This window comes from Haliotis asinina, chromosome 2, assembly GCF_037392515.1.
Source record: "Haliotis asinina isolate JCU_RB_2024 chromosome 2, JCU_Hal_asi_v2, whole genome shotgun sequence".
NCBI lineage: Eukaryota > Metazoa > Mollusca > Gastropoda > Lepetellida > Haliotidae > Haliotis > Haliotis asinina.
The window spans coordinates 12,709,497-12,735,090 of NC_090281.1; the positions used below are offsets into that span (position 1 = coordinate 12,709,497).

A 25,594-nucleotide genomic window follows, 5' to 3' on the forward strand; every position below is an offset into this window, starting at 1 on the left:
AACCAGATGCAGTAGAGTGATGTCAGTCTTATGATAGGTGTGTGTCACAGCTTGTTGCAGTAGAAGAGATGTGACCAGAGTCTTGTGATAGGTGTATGCAGCTAACTGTAGTAGAAGTGATGTGGCCAGAGATTCGAGGGACAGGTTTAAGTCACAGCTCTCTGCAGTAGAAGTGATGTCTATCTTGTGTTAGGTTTAAGTCACAGCTCTCTGCAGTAGAAGTGATGTCTGTCTTGTGTTAGGATTAAGTCACAGCTCTCTGCAGTAGAAGTGATGTCTGTCTTGTGTTAGGTTTAAGTCACAGCTCTCTGCAGTAGAAGTGATGTGAGCAGATAGACCAGGAATAGGTGTATGTCACAGCTTTCTGGACTCTCCGATATAAACACACTCATAGATTCAGCACTACCTGATTCTGTTTCCATCAAAATGTTAACACATCCATCATGTGAACATTAATTAACACATCTGAGATTACCTAGGCTGCCAGGTAAAGCAGGTCGAAACGCCAACCCAATCAGGCCAGAACCTGAATGAACTGACCCACTCACTGCGAGGGGAATAGGGACTTTTACCTTGAAATTGGATGTCTGATCAGCAAAATGACAGGATCGCAGTGGTCAGTGGCAACAATGATTATTTTCTACTTTAACTTGTGACAATCAGATCCTTGTCGAAAGACATGTTGACTTCATCGCATAGTGACAAAAAATAAAGGTGATTGTTTGTGTCAGCTTCAGTTCTTTGCTGGATGTTAGTCCAAGACGATCTGGTTGATGACCATCTTACTGTGCAACAGTAAATCACATTGGACTGTGTCCAGCATCCAAAGCAAAACGCCACAACAGAACAAAAACAATACAAAAAACAAAACAACAACAACAAAAACAAAAACAGCTAAACAGGTTGAGTAGGTACCAAAGTCAGCAATGTTCCCAATACCCAATCCCAAACGCTGGTCAGCTCATGGAAGGTCGATTCTGGCCCTTGCAAACCAATGTGGTAGATGTATTAAAAGACTCATAAGGCCATCTATGTTTCGAATGCTTTGTGTGAGAATAATTGGTAATGAATTGATTCGTAAAAAATACCATTTCTTGCATTTTCGAAAATGTTTTAATCATTACAATAACGAGAACAGCCGTGCCTAGCAACATTGCAGCAATATCACAGGTGGTAAGTACCATGTCAGCTCGTGATGATGCTGCCGCTTAATTATTTTCAAGTTATGGATTTCATAATATATGTGATAAAACAAAATTCATTGTTCCATTGTTATTTTATCTATTATTCTATAACTTGTTTTAATGTCAATAATTGTTACATCAGGTACGTGTGAAAATATGTACAAGAATGTCGATGATAATGTGAAAATAGACTATACAGTGTTGTAACATATGTCAAGTTATTACACGCGTCAGTGATCCATCCTTCCCCGATATCGAAAGAACCAGTAATAACAAACTACTGATCGTGGAGAGTTCCAAAACGTGGCTGAACTCTTGGTTGCATCTTCATCGGATGCTTATACACAGAAGCTTCCACAGCGACACAAAGGTAACAATCTTTTTTCACAATGTACAAAAAACTGTTCATAAAACTTTTTTCTGTTAGAACCCCCAGGTCTCTTTCATATAAAAATGAAATGCCCTATGGTGTGACAAGTATGAGTGATATCCGTCACATCCACTCGTTGGGACTGATATACGAGTTGGATTAACCTCACTTAATTATGTACTTGTGCTGTTTTGATATCTTGCATATACTTTTTATAAGGCTGTTTAACGCATCCACATAAAGCAAAATATAACTTATACTTTTTAATGGCATCACTGAAGCTGTTGTGTCACTGCGTGTCAGAGGTGACTTGTGGGCTTCAACGAGGGTTCTGTACAATTATTGTACAATTATTGTACAGTTTCTGGTAACTTCATCAAGCAAGTGATGAACAACTGAATGAATATGACCATGTACTTAAATATGCGTTAGACATTCATACTGTATCTACTTGCTACATTAACCTATGTCCAGAGTGAATCGCATGCATTCACATTTTTTTGCTTTCTACATGACATCGTTTATTTAGATTTGTGTTCAAACATTACAATTGTTGAGTTCATAAATGTGCCTTGTAAAATGTCCTAAATGAACTACGATCAGATTTCAGGCCCTGTCTTCACTGATTCCACGTTTCGTATATATTGTGTTGTGTACAAAGGAATAGGGTTGGTGGAGTAGCGACGGGATGTGTTTACTTTTTCGTTTACATTTGGCCGTAATTATTCCAATACAAAAGCTGCAATTGGCTTTGTACAGAAACAGTGATCATTCCTATACAAAGCCACAATTCTTTCCATATTAAAACAATAATTATTTCTATACCAAAGCCTCGATTATTTGTATGCGAAAGCAATAATTATTCCTAGACTGAACCCTCGTATATTCCCACACCCAAGCCGCACTTATTCTTATATCAAAGCAGTAAATATTCGTAGATCAAGGCCACACTGATGTCTATACCAAAACTATTCCTATTCCAAAGCATTGATCTTTTCTCTAGAAACCGCAATTATTTTAATACTAAAGCATCGTTTATTCCTGTAGTGAAGTAGGAATTATTCTTACATCAAAACAGTAACTACTCATTTACCAAAGCACCGGCCGTATCATACAGATCCATCTCTTTACCCGCAAACACACGACAAACTAGCTGTGCATTCAAACTTCATTATGCGCCACCAGCCATCAATACTTTCAGTTCAATACAATTATACAAACAGTTGTACAGTCAATAAAGTTGACGAACTGGTGCATTAAACTTTTTAGTAATACTTCAGTTGCAAGCACGAGGCGGTGGGTATAGCCTAGTGGTTAAAGCGTTTGCTCGTCACGCCGAAGGCACGGGTTCTAGTCCCCAAATGGGTACAATGTGTGAAGCTCATGTCTGGTGTCCCCCGCCGTAAAAGGCTGTGACAGATGCAAAGGGGTAAACTCGGAGACATGACTTACATCATCTAATCATCATCATCATCATCATCATCATCACTTACATCTATCTACTGCTTAACCTTTGAAGAATATTCAGTCAGGAGTTTGGACTGAGCACAAGTCAGGGGTGGTGAGGCCAAAGATGTTTAGTACTACGGATCGCCAGCGAAAATTGAAAAGCTTTCAGAATATCAGAAATTAGATAACTGATAGACGAAATCATGAGAAGATGTAATGAAACCTTTAGACAAGAGTTACAAAGACTTAACTGGATGAAAGAGCGCGGAAGTTACACACACACGCGCTCACGCGCGGGAGAGAGAGACAGACAGAGAGAGAGAGAGAGAGAGAGAAAGACTATCGCTCTTCTCTGCCTGCACGTGCGTGTGTGAGTGTGTGTCTTTTACAAAAAATGCCATAAATATTACTCTAGTTCATACGAACTTACATTGGCTTCCGATTCGATACATAATTGTGTTGAAACTTCTTAAGAACACCTTTCAGTATTTGTCGGGTGAAGCACAGCATTTGCTACCTGAGCGACTAGATCGATCCGAATCTAGTCAGCTTCTCTGTGTTACAGACGTTAGCACTGCCAGTTATGAGCCATCAACATCGATGGTTTTGCTTTTGTAGTAGCACATGAGTGGAAATACCTTACTACTGACAGGACGTCTCCAGACTCTTTGCAGATATTCGTGTTAAGTCTTGTTTCAAAACATATCTCCTTCAACCTACCCATTAACTCTCCCACTGAACGTTCTGGTAAGCTTCACACAATATGAATGGTTTCTTGGAAACATAAGGTCTTCCAGGCAATAGCGTTCCCCAACCACCGATCCCAAATGTGTCTGATAGCTTTGGTTTATTCATCACGAATCACACGTTAAGGCCTAATTGCAATTGTAGTGAAACACCGTTACGTCAAAACTAGACACACACAAAATACATCAAGTTACCGACGTCCAATACAACTGACAAATGATGAATAAAGAAAGCATAAGAATCTAAAGCGGAACAATCTTTTACTTGGAGAAAACCAGAGGTTCGACGAAACGGCGTTTGACTGCAGGTGGTGTATCTGGCCTCCGTACACGTAAGATCTACTTTGAGTTTAGGGCTTACACTCTTCATTCAGAATCCCTGTAAAAACAATTTTAGTATGAAACTACAACGTTTGATTCCCCACACAGAGGGAGAAGAAAGTCGGTGAACATGAGGATACAACGTATTAAGATCATCGCCATGGCGGGTTGGGTTATAGCTGTGGTGCTGTTGTTCATCAGATTCTGGCCGCCTGAGATGAGGGCAGTAGTGAGAAAAAAAGATGATCCCCTCATTCTCCGAGAGGCCGGAGTCGTCAACGTCATGGAAGAACACCATGAGGGTAAGGTACAATGTAGTGGACAGACACCAGTTGGTCTCTCAGGGAGATGTTGTTTAGTGGATAAAGGAGGTGCAAGGATGTGGTACTTGGAGGAGGTGTTGTGGCATGCAGGTGATGGCACCGGTGTGTTTATATCTAGGAGAAAGCGTTGTCACAGGCAGGTAATGGCACGGGGGTATTTGTCTCTTGGAGAAGGTATTATGGCAGTCAGCTGCAGATGGTGGTGCAGGGCGGTACATGTATTTGTCTTGTATTAGGTATTGTGTAAGAAAGTCCATGGTGGAGGGATGTTTATCTCTTGGAGGAGGTGTTTTGACAGCCAGTGTTGTTGTTCGGTATTTGCCTTCTAGAAGGCATTGTGTATTTATTGTAGAGGGATGCATATCTGTTGCTTGTTCCAGCAGTAGGTGTTGTGTGTCTGTTGTAGGTGTTGCGTATTATGGAAGTACCTTGGACTAAAAATGGTTATGAATGCTAACTCGATCTCGTCACTATATGGCTGGAATGGTGCCGATGTGACGTAAACCACAAATCAACTCAACTGTTGCAGCTGTCAATTGTCTGTTGTTCCTGTCAGTTGTCTGTAGTATCTGTCAGTTGTCTGTTGTAGTCGTAAACTGTAGGTGCATTTGTCAATTGTCTTTTGCAGCTGTTTTGTGCCTATTACAGCTGACAATTGTCTGTTGTAGCTGTCAATTGTCTGTTACAGGTGTGAATTGTCTGTTGTAGCACTCATGTACTGGTTCTCGGCCGCGGCAAGTGGAGCCATCAAGCAAAAGGGCAACGTTCTGGTAGAGTCAGACTTATCATACACAGCTTGTGTCCAACTTTGGATTCCTTAATGGGAGGGTTTGTGAAGATAACTAAGGCTTCCTGAAGAAGACCTTCATCAACTGTCAATAACAAACCTGGTCCTTAAAAGAGAAAATCCTATTCCTTAAAACAATGTAAAATGTTTGTTCATGGGATATAATTTCATTAACATTCTACCCATGACGTGAATTACTGATTTTGCAACATATTCGGTGGTTGTATAATTCCAACAAAATCACTCCAGAAATGTATTTCCATGTTTCCAGAAGCCAGTGGATAGCACAGGGTTTTTTCCGTTAAGCTGATATATATATATATATATATATATATATATATATATATATACTCACCAGCATTGAAAATGCACCACTTAGAAAGGTTGAGATCACTATACGCACAAGTGAGCAATAGATATTTTGTCAGTGGTTACTAGTCAACAAGGGTAAGTTGCACCGACGCAGAAAACGCGTTTTACGAGATGTAGACGATGTACGGCAATGAGCAAGCCTATGTGGTCTGTGAAAGGGAGAGTTCATGTAGGCCAGTGCACGTGCAGTGCATGACAATAAAATTGATTTCGCGCGTAGCTGCAAATTCGTAGCTCATATGACTCGTGTGTTTCACCCATCGCACTACACTTGATCGCTGGCAACCTGGGGCCCTTTCGCTCCCGTGGCTTTTTTCACTGTACATAAATGATTTAATACATGATCTCAGTGGGATAAGCTGTGGATTCCTCCCATGGGGAAAATATCTTGGCTTATTGCTAGCTGATGACACTGCACTTACTAGATCCAACCCAAAGGGATTGCTGTGTTTGCCAGATGTACCTGAATGTTATGCAAACAAATGGAAGCTAAAACATAATGTAAGACTGCTGTATTGTTGTTTGGTAAGAACAAAACTGTATCGCCCAATGACGTTTATTTTGTAATATCAATGTACCTGTTAATTCATTGTTTACTTCTTCCAAATCATCTGTTGATAGAACAGGTATAGTTTGTGAGAAACTAACAAAACTGGCTAATATTAGTCATGACTCAGGGCTGCATTTTGGAGGATAAAATCCCGAAGCTGCAATTCGTATATGGGATAGAGTTGTACTGTTATCTTACCTACATGGATGCAGTGTATGGGGAAAGTTATGTCATAACGAATATATGTTAGAAACTACCCAAAGTTACTTTTGTAAAAGAATGCGGGTTTTGATAGGCGTATGCCAAAGGATTAGCAGAAAACATAAAGGAGATATGAAATATATATTTCATATGTTGGAATTATGAACTAAATACGATATCAAGGAAGAAATTAAACAATATGTAGTATGTTCTAAATGTTTATGAAACAAACGGAAATGAGCAGAAAGAATAAACGAGATATGAAATCTATATTTCATATGTAGGAATATTAATTATTAGCTAAATATGATATCAAGGAATAAATTAATATGTAGTGTGATCTAGATTTTTGTGTAAACAGAAATGGTCAAGATTGGTGCTGAAGAGGGTCTTACAATGTATTAGACAAGCAGCCGGGTATGCCCTTCAGTTATGGCTGTCATTGATGCGGTACCTGTCGATTGGTCTGTGTACGTCGACTGTGGCAACTAGGGCTTGACAGGCCAAGGTAACATAAACGTATTGGTTTTGTTATGAAACTGGGTTCTGTTCCCATTCAATCAGAAGAATGAGGGTGTGGCACTGTGGCGCGACTCGTTGTTGTCAAGGTCGTGGGAGGTTGCCTCTCTACTGATGCTGCCTGGGAAGCCAAACGATGGTGCAGTGGCTACGTCCAAGTTGTCTAGCAATATTCCTGCCTAATACACATTCTCTTTCCTGAGGTGTTCACATCGGCATCTCTGTCCTCTCCTCACAGTCGTCAATGAGGCAATGAGAATCGTTTCTCACACACGTGTTTTTTCAGGACTCAGCATGATCTCAGAACGTAATGTGGTGTCTCTTATATGGCGAAGATGCATGTTGTTGCGTTTTGGAGTCAAGATTCATACAGTGAACAGGAACTCTTTTCTGAAACTTTTTCTTCAACTATACATTCCCTGCGACTTTATGTTAGTCATACTCACTGATATTTGTCATTCTGAAATCCATTTTGATGAAAATATGGACAATTGTACACTGGTGCTTTCTTAATGCTAGTGAGCATATATATTTGATATCGGTCCTCATAACTCACATTCACGCGACAATCTCCGTGACAGAGTGGGTAGTGCGTATAGGTCGGCATAAGGAGATAAGACATGGATTAGTGGCGCGGAGAAACGAAACTCTCTCAGTGGAGTGTCCATCTTAAATGTCATGCTTCACGGTGTATCCATGCCTACTAGGCGAACACCAGAATGGGCTTCACGCGTTGTACTCATGTGGGGAATCCAACTCGGGTCTTTGGCGTGACGAGCAAACGCTTTCACCACTCGGCTACCCCAGCGCATATTACGGCATCGTTGCTCGTAATATCAATCACTAGTTTTGTATGTTCCAGATTCGATCATTAAAACACAGTTGTCATCGGACTCGAATACATCCAAGTGTGGCTTTAACAAAAGTAATAAGCAAAATAATGACAAAAAAGAACATTGACTCCCATAATGTTACTTACCACCCATCACCCCGCAAACATTTGTGTCAACTGATGCTCTACTGTATACTGTCGTGTACTAATTTCCACGATTCTCTCATCGACAGCTGCACATAGACGGTCATTCAGACAGCAGCTACCCCGTATCATGGAAAAATGCTCCTCTGTTCCGGTTGCCATCCAGCCAGATGGATATGAGGAAAATGATGGAACGAAACGACGTCTTCATCCAAGTACATGACATATAATCTTTCTGGTATCTTTATGGTAACGAACTAGTATCATTATGAGAACGAGAAACAAGAGTGGTCTAATTGTCAAAGAGTTCAATTCTCCGTAGAGAGTTGCGTCCGTTGGTCGTCCCAAAAAAAAAAAACAGTGATCGAGGCTCAGTATTTTGATTGGTCCCGAATATGTTTCTGTATGTCAGTACCATGGTAGTGCCATAGCTGTGATACACACAACAAATAACAAATACAGAATCACTCACAGTTCCACTCACACACACCGAGTCCCACGCACCAACAAACCACACGCGCACAACTAATGACAATTTGAGGTCGGTTACCAATCCCAGACCATTTTTCAATATGATTCCAGATGGCTGCAGCCACAGGCCTAATCAACCGATTCATCTGGGTGTGGCCCTTTTACGACGCCGGTGGATTCCTGCACAGTAACGACGAGCCTTATCTGTCTATGCATCTGAGGGTGGGGGTCATGTACAGACATGGCAAGAAACACGAGGACAGTCATGTTCTAGAACGCTGCGTCTGTGTAAAATCTGACCAGTGGCAGATAGACAAGTGTGTATGGATAAATGACGATGGCGATGACGAAACGGATGAATTCTATGACATTCCGGAATCTAAATGTATGGACAAGGTGCTCTGCATAACTGTCGAGATAGTCAGCATACCAAAAGCCATTGAGTTGGCAAAGACTGGCACGTGGATCACAGCAAAAGACAGTGTGATCCTGGACATCGATGAGGACTTCTATGCATGCGAATCTGCAGCCATTCCTCTGTACGACGCCAAAATGACGAGCACCCAAATAGGGGCCATATCAACCAATGTAGCGGACCTTCTTTGTGCTGGCAGTGCTCTTGAGGAAATGATGGCTGACAAATTCTTCCATGACCTTCTACAGATCCTACTCAATCACCTCCGTCAATGTCAGTCCAGCAGTGAAAGTGACACATGCACTGACACGCAGGTGCTGAAGAGTGCAGTCATCAGTCAAGTCACCAATAAACTTGACCAGGTCAAGCATGTGATGTGTCTGCCGTCCGAGACAACGCACTTCCTTCTTGACCATCTTCTTGATGACCTTCTCCCCTTAACGGAACACCAGATCAAGGAACTCATAACCATTGGCGTGTGTATGCCACAGTCCCCTAGGACGTCAGACTTCAACCGTAACTATGGCATGGTAGTATGTCGTGGCTATGTCGGTCCAAACTCAACCATGATACCATTTCACAGTGTTGATGAGCTTGGAATAGACCAGACCACCAACCAACTCCGGAGCATCCTAAACCAACCATTCACTCCTGGCGTGGTGACCGTGGTCCGGTCTGCGAGAGATGGCTATACACCAAGAAAACAGGTCCACATCATCGAGTCTAGAGTTCTCAATGCACTGAAGTCAGCGTTCCCCAACCGTATCACGAACACCAGCGTCCACTACGATCATGAGCTGCTTGGTGGTAAAGACGGGTGGTATCTACGATACAGGAAAAACTAAGGTTGATACATTCTGCAATAGTTTCATGGACACGAGAAAGACAGAACATTTTACCATGATCGCTTGAAATCTTTGTCCAAAACAAAGGCGATTGTACGGTACCAGCCCTATCACATCCAGGTGTTCATGAAATTATTAATGAAAGAATGACGACGCCAGGTGTTCGGAAATTGGCGCAATGCATTGTTTATTGTTTAGATCCGAACTAAAAAATGTTTCATTTCAGAGATGGCAGTGTGTTACTACTCGAGTCTGAACCAGATAATCCAGTGACTAGTACCATGAGCATTGGAATACATTGACATGACAAACAACATATTTCTTTAAATCGTGTGACGACACATTTATTTTTTTATAGATCAATAATTAACTAGGGCGTTGTGCTAGTATCAAACGTAAATATTTATTGAAACATTTACATTTTTAAAAAAAACCCAAACATTAAATGAAACCATCATACCACTGCACACATTTCGAACACAGACACTGATGATTGTACCTGCTGCACAGACAGCATAGGCAGGATGATTTGCAGTAAGAATTGAGAAAATTACTATGAGTTTACAGGCTGTCCTATCAATATGGCATGAGCCGTCTATTTCCTCTTCACTTTGGAGATTTTGGACAAAATCGGCATATTACCATGGTGATAACTGGGAAATACTAGTGTGTCAATAGGTTTAAGGTTAACTTGTAAGTATCTAGTGCTTCATCCATCCCCTTTTAATGTTAGAGTTAGCTACTGTTATTAAAATTGTCACAGCAGCTGGGAACATATCTATAAATTTACAACGTAACATTGCATGCATCACTCATTTCATTTCATGTTAGCTTCAGCTACTGTTGACGAAATGCTCACGATATCATGGTATATCAACAGCTACTGTTGACGAAATGCTCACGATATCATGGTATATCAACAGCTACTGCTGACGAAATGCTCACGATATCATGGTATATCAACAGCTACTGTTGACGAAATGCTCACGATATCATGGTGTAGCAACAACTACTGTTGACAAATGCTCAAGATATCATGGTATATCAACAGCTACTGTTGACAAATGTTCACAATATCATGGTATATCAACAGCTACTGTTGACAAAACCCTCACGATATCATGGTATATAAACAGCTACTGTTGACAAACTGCTCATCATGGTGTATCAACAGTTTCTGTTCATAAATCGTTACAGTATCATGGTAAGTGGGAAAATGTACGTTTACGGGTTAAGGCGAGAAAGCGATGGGCCACCATAGGAAACACGTTGTCGTATGAATATTGAAAAGTTCAGTTTCCTCGTGCGAATCGTGTCGTGATGATGTCTTCCTGAACTAAATCGCTCTACGAGATACGTGTTAAACAGATACTTTCATAACTACTCGTGGCATCCCGGCAAGCCGGATGGCGTCTTGTTCCCCTCTCGTGGCCATGTTTACGACTGGGTCCTGTTTAAGCGCAAACGGACATGGAGATGAAAACAGTCTAGTACCATTATCAAGGAAAGATAACACTGAATTTCCAAACATGGCTTTAAGAATATCCTGCATCCCGTAGGCAAAACAGCAATACAGTCTTTCACTTTGCAAATATGTTTCAGTGTTGAAAGTTGTTCATCCTTTTCAAATTGTGCTTGGCATAGTTTAGCTAAGTTTCAAAGTTCAATGGTTCCGCCATTTTCATATTTTTAAACGCCTTTTACTACTCGCGATTTGATTGGTTTGCCACGATTCTTGGCAGGGGTACGAGTCTTCTTGTAGGTCACGGAAAGAGACGAATAATTACGACTGAAACAGTACTGATTTCAGGCCACGGTCTGCATGTTTTGCACATGCTTAATCGCCAATCTACCTGTAGCAACCAAGTGTATTCATCCATATTACTTGCCCTGTCTGCTTGTCACAAACGCGTTCACTACGTTGGCTCATCTGATACTTGTCAAGCATTGCAAGGTTTGAAATCGTAGGAACATACGGCTGGCCTTGATTGTGAACCCTCCATGAGTGAGTGAGTTTAGTTTTACGCCGCACTCAAAAATATTCCAGTTATACGGCGGCGGTCTGTATATAATCGAGTTTGGACCAGACAATCCAGTGATCAACAACAGGAGCATTGATCTGGGCAATTGGGAACCGATGACATGTGTCAACCAAGTCAGCGAACCTGACCGCCCGATCCCGTTAGTCGCCTCTTGCGACAAGCATAGTCGCCTTTTATGACAAGCATGGGTTGCTGAAGGTCTATTCTACCCTCCATGAACAGCCTGGGCATATGCATTATGCATCGGACAACACCAATGTTCCAGATAGTGAAATGCTGACTTAACGGCAATACACCACAGGACTTCAAGCCAACCCGTTAGCCATGATTCATTAGTCAAAGCCAGTAAGGTGAATTTCCGAAACAAAGCATAAGATGGGAGATGATTGTATGTGACGTGCATCGTGCTGACGTGAATCGTCGTTGAACATGGGTGTAGTGTCATCTAGAAATCCGAAATGCTGTAGACTATATGGCTGGAAATGTTGTTTGTGGTGTTCTTGGAAACATTGTTAACATGTTTGACAGTGTTATTGGTGGTGTTGTAGGATACGTTGTCGGAGGTGTTGTAGAAGACGTTGTTGGAGATGTTGGTAATGTTGAAGAGGACGTCGGTAGGGATGTTGCAGGATAATGCCAACACTTCCTTAGGAAGTTTTCATATGTTATTCAATCTAGAAGTAAAGCTCTTTCCATCCTGCCAACTATGTCTTCTTACCCCAGAGTCCATGTGCTCTCTTCCAGCTTAATCATAATCATGTCTTTATGAATGACTCTCAGCTACGGGTGATACAGGTAAGATAAGAATTTACCTGATCAGACACGGGAACTAATGGTACCTGCCAAAATCGAAAGATCATGCGATGCAGTGATGCGAAAATTTGGAAATGTCTCTCACATCTCTGTTATGAAAAGTTCCTTTATTTTGTAACTTCGGGCTCAGGGAACGTAAACACACATGGAGGGTACATCAACCCATGTCCCTCTCATGACCACTGAACAACGTACTTATCGTAGGGAACTCCCTAATATTAATTTCGAACCGTTTGAAGCACGGGTATCTGATTGTAGCCGTCGTTACATTTTGCAGACAACAAAAACAGATTTAGAGCTGTCGCCCTTCCATGGATTTGCAAAACATCGCGAATTTCAAACCTGATTCATTGCTATTCGAGATAAAGAATAACTACCACGAAGTACCACTTGGCATTCTTGGCATCCCAGCAGGGTGCATAGAAAATGCTACTCGCTTCTATGCGGGGTACACTGAAAATATTGGTCAGTAGAGCGCTCAGCCAACCAAAAAGTGACATTTACTAGTGTGTTTTAGGCAAGAAAATGATTAATGAACTCAATCTTTAGACAAGAGGTGCATAATGCTCTTTGAGATCTTCGATTGTGCCCCAAATGCTGGGACAAGTAGACACAACAGGATGGAGTTGGAAAAATATAACTTGTTACAAACGGAAAGTTAACCTTGTGAAGTTGAAGTCAACCGTCTTTCATATCTTCTCGTGTTTTTCGTTACTCTGAATCTTTATCCTTATGTCTAGACGTGCTACAATCGAAGGAACCATGCCGATCTCCTACATTTTCAGTTCAGACTGCTTATAGCCCAGTGAAAGAGAATTGGTTGTTTGATTGTTAAACATCTGAAGATTAACTTAAACTTCCTTCCAAATTGTCCTTTGTATCCATTTTGAAAAACACTCAGAGACTGTGAATACACAGTAACATTTACAAGGTTTGACACAACTTAGGTATGTATGTATCTCAGTAGATAATATATATTTGTATATTTGTTCGATTGAGTCCTGTCGTCGGATTTGAACCCACATCCTCAGAACCAGGCACCTAGTCAGACATTATGATTCATGACGAGGCTTTCGGCAATGACGGCAATACCGCTTGTGTATTGCCGTGGCCCACTTGGGAATACCGATAGGATGGCACACGTTTCTTTTTCAGAAAACTTCAGACCTCAGTGCCCCATTGTTCAAGTTGATTCCCACTTTTAACATACAAATCGATTAATGTTCGAGATGGGTGGTACTGAGCTATGTTTCTCGCGCGCAAATGAAGTCATTATGAGTTCGCTACATGCATGGATCAATGCAGGTTCCCGATCACTAAATCCTCCGTAAACTTACGACCTATCGTAACTCCATACTTTCACACAGGCTTACGAATGGCATAACGTTTTGTGGATAGTTTTCCTAGGTCCCGATCCACAAAGGGTTCATAAAGTTACGACCTATTGTTACTTTACAGTTTCCCACAGGCGAACCAGTGGGATACTGTTATGAATGTTTTGTTGACACTGTCCTTCGTTTCTAAGCTATTTAGTGTTACAACAGACATATGTTTTAGTGTCAGTACACGTGAACTTGAATGATCGTAAAACAATTATAATCTCTGGATAAAATATATTTTCTTGATGAAGTGCCATGCAGATACATGACTGAGCAACAGAACAAAGTCCTCATCTTTCTACAACAACTGTTCATCCATCTTTTCCTCTCTAACGTTTGGACTGATGGATTTGATGATCATTGTACAGCTGAGTACACCGCCCAAAACAAACCTGTATTTTTGTGTAAATTAAAAAAAACCATTGAAGGCTTCTGTGTGCAGTCATTTATCCGAGGTCGAGGTAGAATACAATAGGTGCATATGTTGTGTGAATCTCAAAGAGACTCTATGAGACTAAACTTATTTAAAACACATGAACAATTCAAACGACTGAGCAGCTGTGAGTTCTAGTCGGTTTACCAAAGACGTCTTGGGACGTAAATTCTGTGACAAAAAGTTGCTTTGGTTTGGTGCGATGCTGCAATGTGACAGCATGTTTATCGTGTATTGTCCCACCTCTGTTACGTCTGCTCGTAAAATGCTCTATGGCCCAATGAAAGACCTTTGGCAGTCTCACATATTAATGACAAACGATTTTGTATCAAAGCAGTTTGAACTGCTATAGTGTTATAAGCGTGAGAAACAAGCAATTATGGCAACACTGGCTGCTTTGAAACGATATCAACAAAGGACACACAGAATTCAAAGCACCTGTGCATCATAAAACTTGTTGTCTGTTCCAAGAGAACTGGTATCTAGCCATGCCTGATATTGGCATGGCATCAAAGTTTCGGCGGGGCTAGACTCGAAAACACGTAGAAGGTCGTTATAGAACTAGATACAGTTGACTGCAGAATTAACCAAAAAACTCCAACAAAAAAATAGACACAAGGCTGTTATCAATCGATTCTCGAAGTGATGCTCCTCTTCAGTATCACTGCCACGTTGAGGAGACCAGTTGCGTTTGCCTTGTCAGCTTTATGTGCACTGGAGAACATGGATAGTACCACATTTCTATCTGCTCTCATTCTACACTTTTCTTTATGTGCGACAGCACAGGGAAGGTTTGATGGAAGACAGGATGTGGTTTTGCCCGGATCTGTGTTCCAGACATTTCGTAGAACGACGGTACAGCAGTGTCGCAGACTGTGTGTTTACTCGTTAAGATGTCTCTCGGTCAACTGGTCATCATCCACCAGGGAGTGCCAGCTGAATTCAAAGAAAGGAAACGTGGAAAGTTTGCAGGTATCTGATAGTGACGTGTATCTTCCAGTCCAAAAGTTGAAACTGCAGGTAAGAGGGTAGACATGTTAATAATGTAGGTGTTCCTGAAATGTTCTTAAGATCATATTTTACCTCAAAATTTACAAACAAATCATGTTTTCTGGTTAGGTTGGATTGAATGAAAAACTGAACTTGTTTTTAAACGTAGCTTCTTGTGGTATTAGATACAAGACGCGAAACACAAAATAACATTGTCTAACTGAAGTCAACTCCTGTTTTATCAACATTTGTCAGCACAGAAAGATGGTATGACTATCAGAAGCCCATTGTGAAATGCCCTACCATGGGACAGTGCTGTTGTTGTTTTGTTTGTTTGTTTGTTTTATTCCTTTTGTTTTCTTGTTTCGTCACGTGTCATTTTATGGAATGAAATTGGGTGTTTAGCAGTAAATGCACGGTAATCAATGTAAAGATGAACGTTATGGCCAAACTGACATGGTATTCCATGTATTGGAGTTACATTACAGACACACTGACACGAGACTGAACGTAGTTTCGTTGTAATCGATCATGTGTCCGGAGTGACAGCTAATGTCACACGTAGACGTCACAAATATGAAAGGTCACATAACGTTTTAATAACCATCCTAAATCTGCATTTCTTACGTAGACCACAGGCCCATGTACATATCATCATAACATTCCAGTTATGAAGGCGTAAGAAAAAAGGAAACAATTTCTTTTCTCAAAACGTATCCCATCTTTCTGCAGAGATTATCTGATATGCCCAATAAAATATGTTAGGGGCACATATAGGTATACCTGAACTGAAATCTCTAGAATTATACGACCTATTTTCTAACTTGCTCTCATTTTATATGCATATAAATAATACAAACTAGTTTGGTAATATCTGCAGTTTAATGATATTGCTAAGGGATATCATTTTAGCTTGGACATTGATAGGGAATTTCAAGTCGGACGTTTCAAGTCGGACGTTTCGTAAATATACTTTTCATACAGGACACAGTCTTAGAAAAGTAACAATATTTGCCACTTTCGTTAGTTGTTCTTTAAACGCAAAACGCCCGCCAGCTTTGAATTCATCAATATGTTAAGGAATGTACAGTGGATGTTGTATACTCCGACATCTGAATAAGTTGTGGGCCCCTGCCGTGTTCTTCCATATTATCATCATTTAAACTTTGCATTATCCGACATCTGTACATTCCGGATTCCGACACCATTTTCTGGACCCTATGACACTAATACGCTGTACAAATCGTCATTCTCTTCCCTGTTTGGACTAACGTAGCCAATCAACCTGTCAATGGCCAATTGACAACTAACATTCTGGCAGTGGTAACACCCTTGGTTCCAGCACCGGGGATCAGTTATTTGATGTCAGTAGGAGAACTCAGGTATGTTTTGTCAAGCATAGGATAAACGGGCTGAGTAAAGGGATCAATTAATTTACATGTATTTTACAAATGTGCACAGTGTATTGAAGTGATTGAGTGGGTGAGTTTAGTTTTACGCCGCACTCAAAAATATTCCAGCTATATGGCTGCGGTCTGTGAGTAATCAAGTCCCGACCAGGCAATCCAGTGATCAACAGAATGCATATGAGCATCGAGCGATCTGTCTGTCTGTCAACCAAGTCAGCGAGCCTGACCACCCGACCCCGTTAGTCGCCTCTTACGACAAGTGTGGTTTATCGAAAGCCAATATTCTAACAAGAATCTTCACGGGTATTGTACTGAAGAGAATAAATCCAATGATATACATGCACATGTAAAACATGTCGATCAAGCGTTCTTTAAAAACATACATGAAAACGCACAGATCACCGACAGCATGTGAAAGCAAGACAAATCTATAATTGTGTCAGGACACTATATAACGGATCTCACGTGTGTGGATCCCAGTGCTATCTAATTAAAACAGCATATTATATGATGTTATTTTAAGCCAGTATTTCATCGTTAGAACATGTGAATAAATATAAGCTGGAAATTCTCCCTATACGGTTACATTAGTTGTTCGAGAATGAGTTTTGTCATTGCTGTCATATCTTTTTAACCACACGACCTTCAGACCCGTGAAATACATTGGCTGAATTTGGCCGTCAAATTTATAAACTGTTCTTCCATAGGTAATTTACCCAATTTTCTTCAGTTAAATTATGGTTCAATTATTGCATTTTTAAAAGACATAAAATTGTTGTATAAATTTTGACATATGTTTGTGAAAAAAATACATGTTAACACAGTGTAAAATCATTGTGCACCCGTGTGGCTACCTAAGTCCCCATACCATAAAAAAAATTAAATTTACTAGACTTTTTAAAAGCACATGCAGTATAATGATTTGAAACTGTGGCACAAATCTCCATCGGCTGAAGGGATGATGTAAATCCAGCTAGGGCCCATGCAAAAGCCCTGTAAGTCCCTATGGTTCCAAGTATAGTGATCTGCCTTCAGTTGTTGGCGAGGTACTGCCTGACTTTACATTGTACCGTTTTCCATAGTTAAACTGTGTTAGATATATTTGCTAATTTTACATTTACACCTGTGACAATCTAGTTACTTTACTGTCCTCCTCTGACAGGTTTTCATAATTTACTTTTATTTATGATATATCAATGACTTGATTTAATCACGATGTGGCTAAAATATTCCCTATTAATCCACCCCTCCAGCTAATCCCATTAAAGATACTGCACTTGTGATGCGCTCGTAAAATCGGTATATAGTGTACATTGTCCTTTGAAAATGAGTGATTGAATGATTTCAGTTTTACGTCACACTCAGCAGTATACCAGCTATATGACGGCGGTCTGCAAATTATCCGGTGATCAACAGCATGAGCATCGATATACGCAACTGGGACACAATGACTTGTGTCATGTCAGCGAGCCTGACCACCCGATCCCGCTAGTCGCCTATAATGACAAGCATAGGTTACTGAAGATCAATTCTAACCCGTATCTTCCCGTGTCACATGGAAAACCTGTGAAATGTCGACTGTGACTGTTAGTGAGTGAGTATGGATTTACCCCGCTTTTAGCAATATTCCTGCCATGTCATGGCGGCGGACTCCAGAAATGGGCTTCACGTATCCTTTTCAAGAATTAAACCCGGATTTTCGGCGTAACGGGCAAACGCCGTAACCACTAGGCTACCTCAACGATCCGTTATGTGAATCCTTGTGGCACTGCATAGATGACGGAGCTTTCGACTAGTCTCAGAGTCTCAGAGTCTCAGGTCATATGGGTGAATGAGTGAGTTGCGTTTTACTCAGCAATATTCCAGCTATATGGCGGCGGTCTTAAATAATAGAGTCTGGACCAGACAATCCAGTGATCAACATCGGTCAGCGCAATTGGTAACCTATGACATGTGTCTACCAAGTCAGCGAGCCTGACCACACGAACCCGTTAGTTGACTCTTACGACAAGCAGAATCACATTATATGGAGAGCTAATATGTACACTTGTTATTTGTAGGGTCATCCATGTGTCAGTCATCCGTGCAGTACTGATCACATGTGTATCCCCGTCAACACGGCAAAAGGACATGTATGTGCACATGTCGATGCGTCCATGCCACAAACCACTGAGGCAGGCGTGCTGTCAAAGGCTGCAGCAACCACAATCACTGTGTCAACAACCTCGTCACTGAGAGTTGCTGAAACTACATCGACAACTGCTGCTACTACTACCTCGGGCACCACCCCTATATCACCTACTGCTACTACCACCTCGGGCACCACCCCTATATCAACTACTGCTACTACCACCTCGGGCACCACCCCTATATCAACTACTGCTACTACCACCTCGATCACCACCCCTATATCAACTGCTGCTACTACCACCTCGGGCACCACCCCTATATCAACTACTGCTACTACTACCTCGGGCACCACCCCTATATCAACTACTGCTACTACCACCTCGGGCACCACCCCTATATCAACTACTGCTACTACCACCTCGGGCACCACCCCTATATCAACTACTGCTACTACCACCTCGGGCACCACCCCTATATCAACTGCTGCTACTACCACCTCGGGCACCACCCCTATATCAACTACTGCTACTACTACCTCGGGCACCACCCTTATGACAACTACTGGTACTACTACCTCGGGCACCACCCCTATGACAACTACTGGTACTACTACCTCGGGCACCACCCCTATGACAACTACTGCTACTACTACCTCGGGCACCACCCCTATGACACCTACTGCTACTACTACCTCGGACACCACCCCTATATCAACTACTGCTACTACTACCTCGGGCACCACCCCTATATCAACTACTGCTACTACTACCTCGGGCACCACCCCTATGACACCTACTGCTACTACTACCTTGGGCACCACCCCTATGACACCTACTGCTACTACTACCTCGGGCACCACCCCTATGACACCTACTGCTACTACTACCTCGGGCACCACCCCTATATCAACTACTGCTACTACTACCTCGATCACCACCCCTATGACAACTACTGGTACTACTACCTCGGTCACCACCCCTATGACAACTACTGGTACTACTACCTCGGGCACCACCCCTATGACACCTACTGCTACTACTACCTCGGACACCACCCCTATATCAACTACTGCTACTACTACCTCGGGCACCACCCCTATATCAACTACTGCTACTACTACCTCGGGCACCACCCCTATGACACCTACTGCTACTACTACCTCGGGCACCACCCCTATATCAACTACTGCTACTACTACCTCGGGCACCACCCCTATGACAACTACTGCTTCTACTACCTCGGGCACCACCCCTATGACACCTACTGCTACTACTACCTCGGGCACCACCCCTATGACACCTACTGCTACTACTACCTCGGGCACCACCCCTATGACAACTACTGCTACTACTACCTCGGGCACCACCCCTATGACAACTACTGCTACTACTACCTCGGGCACCACCCCTATGACAACTACTGCTACTACTACCTCGGGCACCACCCTTATGACAACTACTGCTACTACTACCTCGGAGACCACCCCTATGACAACTACTGCTACTACTACCTCGGGCACCACCCTTATGACAACTACTGCTACTACTACCTCGGGCACCACCCATACACCAACTACTGCTACTTCTACCCCAGGTACCCCAGTGTATGTCAAACTTCGGATAACTTACAGTATGTACAGTACGTAGATCCCTCCAACGTCCACAGGGGGACGTTTAATTGTGACAGTGAGTGAGTTGTGAGTTATGTCACTTTTATCAACATTCCACCAATATCAGGGACACCCAAAATGGGCTTCACACATTGTACCCATGATGGGGAATCGATTTCGGATCTTCTGCGTGACACACGAACCCTTTAACCTATAGGCTTTTCAATCGCCCCTAACTGAAACAGAAAAACAACAGTACGACCTCTTTTAGAACCGTCTTCAAAGTCGGCCAAAGTCTAGACCCAGGACCTGACAAAGACCACTGTAACCTTGGACTGTTTTGTGCACCTGGATTGCCATGGGCGGACTATTATTCCTATAAGGACATCTGGGGACAAAGATATGTTGGGGGTGCAGTCATGTCATGAAAGTTATCAGATTTGTTTAGGCTAATGAGCACTGGAACCGTGCCAACACATGCGTAACTGGAATCAACGACAAAAACGTGTCAGCTCTAACGAGCTTAACCAATGCTTCTATTGGCGTCTGTTCACTATATGACCAAAAATGACCAAAGCTAGTTTTCTCAGATGATGCTTACAAAATCACGGTTATATATTGTGGGAAATCAATCTTGGGTTGTGTTCTAAGCAATATCATGGGCAAGAGTTCAAAATCCGTCCGACTAAGATAGAAATCATTTGGTCGTATTCGGAACAAGTTCGGTAATTTTGATGTAAATAGAACAGGGGTATTTGACATTCCGTTTGGCTGAAAGGACCCTAATCCTGACCAGTTTTACAAACACGTGGTGTACATTCTATGGGTAATGCACTTCTGTGTTCTGCAGATAACGGTACATGTGTAAAGGACAGTGACTGTGCTGTACCTCCTGGGAGGACCTGCTCCAATGGTGTCTGCATATGTTCCATCGGATACGACATGGACGAGACCAGCGTTAAGTGCAGAAAGTTGACAGGTAAACCTCCATTTATGACCTTTGCATTTAACTTTTACATTATTATTCAAAGGGTTTTAGCGTTTTTACTTTATTACATCCTCAAAAGCTAGCTTGCAAAGCTAATCATAATGAAAATACATACAAACTGGGTAAAACTGGTAAAAGGAAAGACCGAGGGACAAACGTGTATATTTTACAAAACTCAGTTTGTCAAACTTTAAGAATGTTTACTGAGCACACGTTTCATGTTTATATTTGACCTCCATATTACACCTTCCTGTGCTGTTCACAACAGGGAAGGACGGTGTGCTGGCCTAGTGGTTAAAGCGTTCGCTCGTCATGAAAACTCAGGCTTCATTCCTCACATGGATGTAATGTGTGAAACCCATTTATGGTGTCCTCTGATGTTATATTGCTGGAATATTGCTAAACCTCAATCTTTCTTTCACTCCCTCCCTCCCTCACTCAAGTTATTAAGGGCGGATGTTTAATCCACTCTTCCAAACGAACCACTACTAATCAAAAACTACTTTTTGATCAGAAAGAAATGCCCTAATATGAGTCACATATTGAAATATAAGAAATCTAGTGAATACGACATAGATCCATACTAAGATTACAGGTGAAGATGTGTCCCCACCAAACGAAGCGTGCCGAAAGGGGCACCTGTTTGGAAAGGACGGTTACACTAAATAACATGCTCTCACAGTAAGCGAGTGGGTTTTACGCCGCAAGATCACCTCGAGGGACTCCAGACATTACACATTGAACCCATGTGGGGAATTGAACCCAAATCTGCAGTGAGACGAGCGGACGCTTTTTCCCACTGAGATACCCAACGAGGCCTCCACATAAATTTTAATACAGTTTAACATCAAACACAGATCATTTTAGCGTATGTTTACACCGAGACGCTACCTGTCTGAGACCTGACTGCGACCAGCTATGCACTGGTTGCTTACTTTTCTTCTTGCGACTGATCGTTTATACCTAAGCCGTGGATTGTGTCTTGAACAAAAACGTAGAATTTTCATTTTTACGGCGGCATGGTTTAGACTAGTGGCATCGGTCTTACGTATCGCATCTAGGTCTAAAGGCCCCAGGTGTGACAGAGCCGAACAGGTCAAGACTAAAGACATCTGCGACTGACTTGCGACAAATAGTAGGATCGTGTTTGCGATCGTTGTAACTCCATGCGAGTTTCTTACGATTAGTATGATGATGAGGACCTTTTAAGACCAAATCGGGACCTAAGCGACTTTTCTGAGACACCAATCGAAAGTTTAGTCAATAATCAAAACCACAAACATTTCGGCTCAGTTGCAAATCATGCCAAAGTATCCTTTAAAACATCCTATTTAACGCTTTTCTCACCTTGTTACAGATCAATAAATTTGATACACACCACTCAGCGTCTTTTGAATTTTTATAAATATTCTATTTCATGATTTATATAATAATCAAAATAACAGGCAAAATGTAGGTGTAAAATAAACAAGATAGGAAATATGATATTACCTTGTGGCACTGGAAATCGAGGAAGCACCAACCAAAGTAGAGAGTTCGATAATTTTATATATTTTCAGATGTAGGACAGTTTTTCTCTTCTATGGCTGTCTTGTCAACATCAGCAAAGCATACGGGCCTTTTACATGATCTGATTTCTTTAATAAATTATAAAGTGTCATTTTATTGCTAGAGGAAAGGTCAAATGACGATGGTCATACATTAACAGGTAAGGTTTTTCTTCTCTGGAACAACTCTGACATGTGGATGGTTTTCACATCTTTGGCGTCGACTGTGAATCACTGGACATATCTTCTAACATAGGTCAAAGGTGTCACAGATCTAGAGTTTCATTTGATACAATACCAATATACACTGAACTACTAAACTCTTTTCTCACTTTGTTACAGAATGTTCATCATTTCGTTCCGATTTCATCCTCTACGTGGACAGAGTCATCAAAGGATACGCTATCGACAAGCACCTGTATTACACCACGCCCGCCGACTGTGCCCGATTCTGCCTGAATGCAACATCTATTTGCAGATCTTTTGAAATGGAAAATACATTTTGCTATTTGCAAGCAGTTACATGGTTTGCAGTCCCGAACTATAAACGTGTGTCTTTACTGGGTACTGATCATTACCAGCGAAGATGTGCCTGGTGATGCATATAAGTTTACTGTCACTGGAAGAAAACTATGCCAATTCTGGACACAATCCTTCGACTTCCGGTCCTTAAACAGAAACAAGACAGTGTCTAATGCACTTGGAAACAAGACATGTTGTTTTAAACTGTATTTTCCCAGTATTGTAGGGATAAAATCAAGAAACAGCAAATTATCTGTGACACTGTGCTTGCTATACATATTAAAGTTACAAAACATTGGGATGTCTGGTCTGGCACACACTCATATGTACACACACACGTACAATATGCAATATGCATACGCACTGATATGAAAGCACATACGACCTTTGTGTGTGAATTGTATAATTTGTTTACACCTAAAAAATATTTCAAGAGAGTTGTGAATCAATGTATCTCCTTTTAAACATGATCCCACTGAAATAGCTTTTAAATTTAAGAAACCTTAATGTGAAATGTTTTGACTTTCAGTTTCCACTGCTAAAGGGGATGTTTGTTGGATGTTTGTATGAAAATAGAAAATGGAAATAATGCATTCGAAATTACTGGCTTTCCTTCACAAACCGAGAGGAATTTGACACAAAGCCTTGTTTGTGATTCCAATGGTTGACTGCGCATCAGTCAGCCGTCAGTCATTCGAACGACTCTGTCCATTTGCTTGACTCTCAAGGTGATAATTTTTTCGAGATAAACCATGTTTAATTCATTTACGTACCTTTAAATGTACGTAATTTCCTAGTAAACATTTTTCCTCATTGTTGGTGAGTGTTTTATATCGTTTTGAAGTGGTAAGTGTATGTGAGTGTGTTTTACATAAGTCATAAGTCTCATACTTCTTTCTCTCACCATTTATCATGGAGTTTCCTTTTGGATAACAAGTTATTATGAGACACGATGCTACTGTTCTTTAGTATATACCCTGTATACAGACAAAACACTACTGCGTGGAATGTTGGTATGCTGAACAGATATCTCGAAAGTAAAGCTTTGTTCCTGCGTATTCCTTATCCAGTCGTCACTTGATGGCTGTGTCTCACTTCTGATATCTCGACGTATTTTCTCACTTTGTCGAACTGGATGAAACTCATGACAAGCTAAGTGAGTTAGCTCTTGTTTCTGTATTTAGCTTGTATGACATTGGAAGCAAAAATATTCGCTTTATTTACACCCCAGCCTTTGTATGGAGCTAAAAATGACTATCGTCACATCAATGGCTGTATAAATCTGTAATAGCACGGTGGAAGCGTAAATAGTCTAAAAGGTACGATCTGTAATGTAAATATACATGTATATCAATCATTGAAATTTATTGAACATTATTCATACTCTAGAAGTGAACATTTTACTTACTTTGCTTTAGTTATTTGATGTTGGGTTTAGATTCTGTTCGTGTGTTGTTTAATAATCGCGTGTGGACCAAACAATCAAGTGATCACACCTTGAGCAAAGATGGGGGCAGTTGAGATGCGATGACGTGTCCAACAGTCAACCTATTCTCCAGGAGTCGGCTCTGACGGCAAGTATGAGTTGCCACAGACCAATTCTAACCCGGATCTTTACAGGTGGTTGGGGAGAATGTCCTGATCTATAAATAGAAACACGCTTTCCTATGTTCCATGAGATTTCTAATTACATAAAGTCAATCTATAATTAGATGATAGCAGAGGCTAAGTTGCTAAGTACTGTCGGAAATAAAAAAAACCCCAAAACAACTGTTGTTAGGTTGTTACTCAGTATCCCTAAAATTTACACAGCTGAGAAAAGAATATAAGAATGAAGATTTTTATGGATATCAACTTCTTTATTATGAGAACACAACATTTCGGAGTTAATGCTTACTCCTTCATCGGGGGAATGAGAATGGGGTACAGAGCTATATTTTATATGTACGGGTAAAACAATAACAAAGGAGCAAGTGGAATGAATTAACGAAAGACAGTATAAACAAGCACTGATAGGAAGCCGACAGTTATGATTAACAATGATGGAAGCCAATGGTAATACATTACAGATGATAGGATAAGTTTACATAACACAGATGGGGATAAAGTCGATGTTAAGACAACTGATGTTACTGATTTAACTGAGTATGTATTGCTGTATTGTCTTGTTTGTGACCTGTAAACGTTCGTGTTGGGTTTCTCC

The 25,594-nt window shown here is 41.3% G+C and overlaps 3 protein-coding genes and 1 long non-coding RNA gene across 4 annotated transcripts; 3 read left to right on the forward strand and 1 right to left on the reverse strand.

Annotated features, from left to right (window-relative positions):
• The first annotated feature begins 1,449 nt into the window (after positions 1 to 1,449).
• Positions 1,450 to 9,754, forward strand: LOC137272275 (UPF0489 protein C5orf22 homolog). The gene is made up of 5 exons (XM_067804634.1): positions 1,450 to 1,554; positions 4,179 to 4,372; positions 5,102 to 5,163; positions 7,888 to 8,013; positions 8,381 to 9,754. Exons 2-5 carry the CDS (start codon positions 4,201 to 4,203, stop codon positions 9,527 to 9,529), a joined length of 1,509 nt encoding a protein of 502 aa, XP_067660735.1. The 5' UTR covers positions 1,450 to 1,554; positions 4,179 to 4,200; the 3' UTR covers positions 9,530 to 9,754.
• A 5,165-nt stretch (positions 9,755 to 14,919) lies between these two features.
• LOC137271565 (integumentary mucin C.1-like) lies at positions 14,920 to 19,039 on the forward strand (the record flags this gene model as incomplete). The annotated part of the gene is made up of 2 exons (XM_067804012.1): positions 14,920 to 15,216; positions 18,656 to 19,039. Coding segments are annotated over exons 1-2 (681 nt in total), but the record flags the coding sequence as incomplete, so codon positions are not given.
• A 202-nt stretch (positions 19,040 to 19,241) lies between these two features.
• On the reverse strand, positions 19,242 to 19,663 carry LOC137273255 (uncharacterized). The gene is made up of 3 exons (XR_010956130.1): positions 19,651 to 19,663; positions 19,300 to 19,416; positions 19,242 to 19,260 (listed from the first exon to the last, which is right to left on the reverse strand). It is a non-coding gene; the product is annotated as an uncharacterized lncRNA (long non-coding RNA).
• Positions 19,664 to 19,941: 278 nt separating this feature from the next.
• On the forward strand, positions 19,942 to 24,069 carry LOC137273253 (GTPase activating protein homolog 2-like). Its single transcript, XM_067805790.1, has 3 exons — positions 19,942 to 20,318; positions 21,185 to 21,313; positions 23,212 to 24,069. Exons 1-3 carry the CDS (start codon positions 19,979 to 19,981, stop codon positions 23,466 to 23,468), a joined length of 726 nt encoding a protein of 241 aa, XP_067661891.1. The 5' UTR covers positions 19,942 to 19,978; the 3' UTR covers positions 23,469 to 24,069.
• The last annotated feature ends 1,525 nt before the right edge of the window (positions 24,070 to 25,594 follow it).